Here is a 4,677-nt window from a genome sequence, read left to right on the forward strand (position 1 = left end):
CCTCTAACTGCTCCTCTACGTCCTCTTTCTTTCTCTTCCTCCTCTTTTTCTTCACCTTCTTCTTTCTCCTCCTCCTTCACCTTCTTTCTCTTTTTCCTCCTCCTCCTCCTTCTTCATCTTCCTTTTTTCACCTATATCTCTTCACCTTCCTCCTCCTCCTCCTCCTCCCGTTCCAATTTTCCTTTCTCCTCCTCCTCCTCGTCGTCTTCTCATCTCTCTTTCTCCTCCTCCCCCTCCTCTTATTTCTCTTCCACACAAACTAAAGATAAATAAATAAACATGGAAAAAAACAAAAAAGAACAAAACAAATAAAAAAACGCACATAAATACTTACATATGTACGTAATCCGTGTAGGAATGTGTGCGTGTGTGTGTGTCGACGTACATACACACACACACGCACGCACACACGAGAAGACAAATGACAGTCTGTAAAAGATATGATTATTATTTATTATTATTATTATTATTTTATTTATTTTTTTTTATTTCTTATTTATTTATTTTTTTTTATTTATTTATTTATTTTTTTTTTTTTTGCCTTCTTGTCATGTCCTCCTCCTCCTCCTCTTCCTCCTCCTCTTCTTCTTTATTGTTCTTCCTCTCCACCACTACCATATAGAGAGAGAGAGAGAGAGAGAGAGAGAGAGAGAGAGAGAGAGAGAGAGAGAGAGAGAGTAGTAGTAGTAGTAGTAGTAGTAGTAGTAGTAGTAGTAGTAGTAGTAATAAATCTATGTCTATTTCTACTGTTTACTATTGACAATTACTACTACTACTACTACTACTACTACTACTATTGCTAACTTATCCATTACACTCATCAAATATCCAAAAACTACTACTACTACTACTACTACTACTACTACTACTACTACTACTACTACTGCTACTACTACTACTACTACTACTGCTACTACTACTGCTACTACTACTACTTCACTTCTCTAACAAATCATGCAAGGTTAGGTTAGGCTAGGGAAGGTTAGGTTATGTCAGGTCAGGTTAGGTCAGGTTAGGTCACTGGAATTCCTGACCTGACCCTAAATGAAAACAAGAAAAACAACACAAAAAATGCATCAAAAACGTGTATATTTTCTCAATAGTACAATACAAACACATACAAACACACATACAAACATATCAAAGCACTTTATGAACCACACCCACACACACACCCACACACACACACACACACCTCAAAATAAAGAATCTAAGAAATTTCTAAGTGAATTTTGATTTTTTCCACCTCCCTTGAATAATTCACTCTTGTCACTCTCTTTCCCCATCACTCGCTTTAAGTTAGCCACTGTCCTCTTCCTCTCTCTTGATCTCTTGGCAGGGGCAGGGGTGGGCTGGCAGGGAACACTGTTTAAAATTACCCTGGCACTTTTTTTTCTGGGTTTAAAGGCTGCTAGGGTAACTTTCTGACTGCCTAGGGAATTTTTTGGGCCACATAGGGGTTTTCTGCAGTGATCTAGGGTATTTTTGGTCCTTTCTAGGGTACTTTCTGGGGCATCTGGGGTAAAATCATCAGTTTTCGACGCACTGAAGATAGATTCGTTTTCCCTGCCACCATTGCTCCTTTCACCGACAGAACGGGGCGGAATGAACAAACCAGCATTAATTTCTTTACCCTTCTTCTTTTTCTTCTTCTTTTTGCTTTTCTCCACCTCCACCTCCTGCACCTTCTCTTTCTTAGGCAGGGCAAAAAACTCCTCCTTCTTATGCCTACACACATGACAAAGCACCTGTACCACATTTAAACGGTCCTGAAAACGCGACAAAAGAGATTTATCGCTTTTCGTCAGCTTCCCCGAATTTGTCCTTGCGAGCCGAAGTACGCGCCTAAGTTTCCTGTCGTTTCTCTTATTTCTGGGGCAGCCGAGGATGCGAGGGCGGCATAGATCAGCTATCCAAGGAGTGCTGCAGCTTGGGCACTGTATGAAACCCCCAGTAAGGCGCCGGAGTCCTGGAAGATCGGCCATAATCATTGGGGTGTGTGTGGGTTAGGTGACATGTTTGTGACTCCCTGGTGTTCCCCTCTAGTTCCTTAGTTCTCTGTATCTTTGTGTTCTGGGTGTCTGTGGAGGTCTGGGTGCTGGTAGTGGAGGGTACTGGGGTTCTCAAGGGTGTGTTCATGGTTCTGTGGTAGTTTAAGAGGGTCCTGTGGAGGGTACTGGGGTTCTCAAGGGTGTTGTTGTGGTTCTGTGGTAGTTTAAGAGGGTCCTGTGGAGGGTACTGGGGTTCTCAAGGGGGTGTTCATGGTTCTGTGGTAGTTTAAGAGGGTCCTGTGGAAGTTGTTGGGGTTCTCAAGGGTGTTTTTGTGGTTCTAGTAGTAGGTGTCTAAGCTCGTTTGGGTGTTGGAGTCTACCAGGGGCTGATGAGGATGTGTGTGTGTGTGTGTGTGTGTGTGTGTGTGTGTGTGTGTGTGTGTGTGTGTATAGAGATAGATACTGATAGATTTTTGATAAGGTTTAAACTAATAATATAAATTCTACTACTACTACTACTACTACTACTTCTACTACTACAACTACTACTACTACAACTGCTCTTCTTAATACCACTGCAGAAAATAAATAAATAGCTAAAATGTAGAAAATTCTGAATAATCTAATATACTTTACACTGAAAAACACACACTACTGAATACCTAAAATAACTCTTAAGTACCCAAAATGACCAAAATATCCTTGAAATACATAATGAATAACTAAATTAACCTAACCACACATGAAAACTTAACCTAACCTAACCTAACCTAACCTAACCAAACTTAACCTAACCTAACCTAACCAAACTTAACCTAACCTAACCTAACCTAACCTAACCTAAACTTAACCTAACATAATTTAACCTAACCTAACTTAACCTAACCTAACCTAACCTAACCAAACTTAACCTAACCTAACCTGACCTAACCTAACCTAACCTAACCAAACTTAACCTAACCTAACCTAACCAAACTTAACCTAACCTAACCTAACCAAACCTAACCTAACCTAACGTAACCAAACTTAACCTAACCTAACCTAACCTAACCAAACTTAACCTAACCTAACCTAACCTAACCAAACTTAACCTAACCTAACCTAACCTAACCTAACCTAACCTAACTTAACCTAACCTTACCTTAACCTAACCTAATTTTCTACATAAATAAACAACTCCAGATGGTTGCCAACAGTATATTCTGCCCAAAAAGCTGATGAAGATGACTTAGCTTGACGTTCTGTAAAATATTCGTACTGTACTTCTGCTAATACCATGCATATAACAAGAATAGTAATAATAATAATAATAATAATAATAATAATAATAATAATAATAATAATAATAATAATAATAATAATAATGATGGTGACACAACTATTCATATCAATTTGTGAAGACGCAGCATCAACGTCAGCCACAGATTAACCACGACTGCTGCTCTGAGAATAACTATCTCTTCCGAAGGGCTCCGCAGGTGTCTAGTGAGGGTCAGAAGTGCACGCAGCCAGTAAATCATTGCCGTGGTCATTGTGTGTGAAGGGCCTCATTAAATTTCACTGATTTCTAAGCCAATTCGGGGAAAAACTCTGGTGTGAAGGTGGTCTAACACTGACCTGGCCCAAAAGGAGTGAAGGAAAATAAAAAAAGGAAAAAAAAGCAAAAATGATAACTAACCTAATTTAATCAAACCAAACTGCCAAATAAAAAAGGAAAAAAATAAATAAAACTAACCTAACTTAACCTAACCTAGCTTATAGAGTAAAAGAAAACAAAGAAAAAAAAAAAAAATAAGTAAAATAATCTAACTTAATCAAACCAAAAAAAAAAGCTAAATAAAAAAGAAAACCTAATCTAACCTAACCTAACCACCCTAAACAAAAAGAAAGAAAAAAAAAACTCACGAAAAACAACAAAAAACAAACAAAACGAAAAAAACGAACAAACCGAACTTAACCAAACCCCAATAACCTAACCTAACCCAACTTACCAGCAGTCCGAGTGGCCCTGAGTGTGCGGAAGTGTGCACCCAGTATGCAGCGGGCCACGTCAAGGGTCATGTTGCCAGCACACTCCAGCAGAGCCTTGGCGTGGCGCACCTGTCACAAAACAGAGTACAGTAACACAGGAACACAAGGGTTGGTGCAGGAAGTAGTAGTAGTAGTAGTAGTAGTAGTAGTAGTAGTAGTAGTAGTAGTAGTAGTAGTAGTAGTAGTAGTAGTAGTAGTAGTAGTAGTAGTAGTAGTTCCTGTCCCTGAGAATTCTGTTTACATCGCCCTAGTTACATCCCCTTAGGTCGCATCAGGACCCCCACCAGACCCCCTCTTAGTTTACACCTCTCTAAGAAATGTTTAAAAGCTTCACTCTTCTTTCATTGGGTAAGTTAGGTTAGGTTACGCTAGGTTAGGTTAAGTTATGTTAGATTAGATTAGGTTAGGTTAAGTTAGGTTAGATTAGATTAGGTTAGGTTAGCTTTAGTTAGGCAAGGTTAGGTTACATTAGGTTAGGTTAGGTTAAGTTAGGTTAGATTAGATTAGGTTAGGTTAGCTTTAGTTAGGCAAGGTTAGGTTACATTAGGTTAGGTTAGGTTAGGTTAAGTTAAGCAAGGTTAGGTTAGGTCAAATCATGTTAGGTTAGGTTAGTTTAGGTTAGGTTAGGTTAGGTTTCATTAGGTTAGGTTAGGTT

The 4,677-nt window shown here is 39.0% G+C and overlaps 1 protein-coding gene across 2 annotated transcripts in view; it reads right to left on the bottom strand.

Moving 5' to 3' along the window:
- Positions 1–1,069: 1,069 nt before the first annotated feature.
- LOC135095991 (uncharacterized) overlaps positions 1,070–4,677 on the bottom strand; it is a 67,256-nt gene continuing 63,648 nt past the window's right edge. For both annotated transcript variants that reach the window (XM_063997160.1, XM_063997159.1), the window contains exons 3-4: positions 3,983–4,091; positions 1,070–1,969 (exon numbers count right to left, since the gene is read on the bottom strand). In XM_063997160.1, coding sequence (XP_063853230.1) covers positions 1,197–1,969; positions 3,983–4,091 — 882 coding nt within the window. In that variant the 3' untranslated portion in view covers positions 1,070–1,196. The remainder of the gene's footprint in view (positions 1,970–3,982; positions 4,092–4,677) is intronic.

The sequence above is a fragment of the Scylla paramamosain genome, unplaced genomic scaffold (assembly GCF_035594125.1).
Source record: "Scylla paramamosain isolate STU-SP2022 unplaced genomic scaffold, ASM3559412v1 Contig2, whole genome shotgun sequence".
NCBI lineage: Eukaryota > Metazoa > Arthropoda > Malacostraca > Decapoda > Portunidae > Scylla > Scylla paramamosain.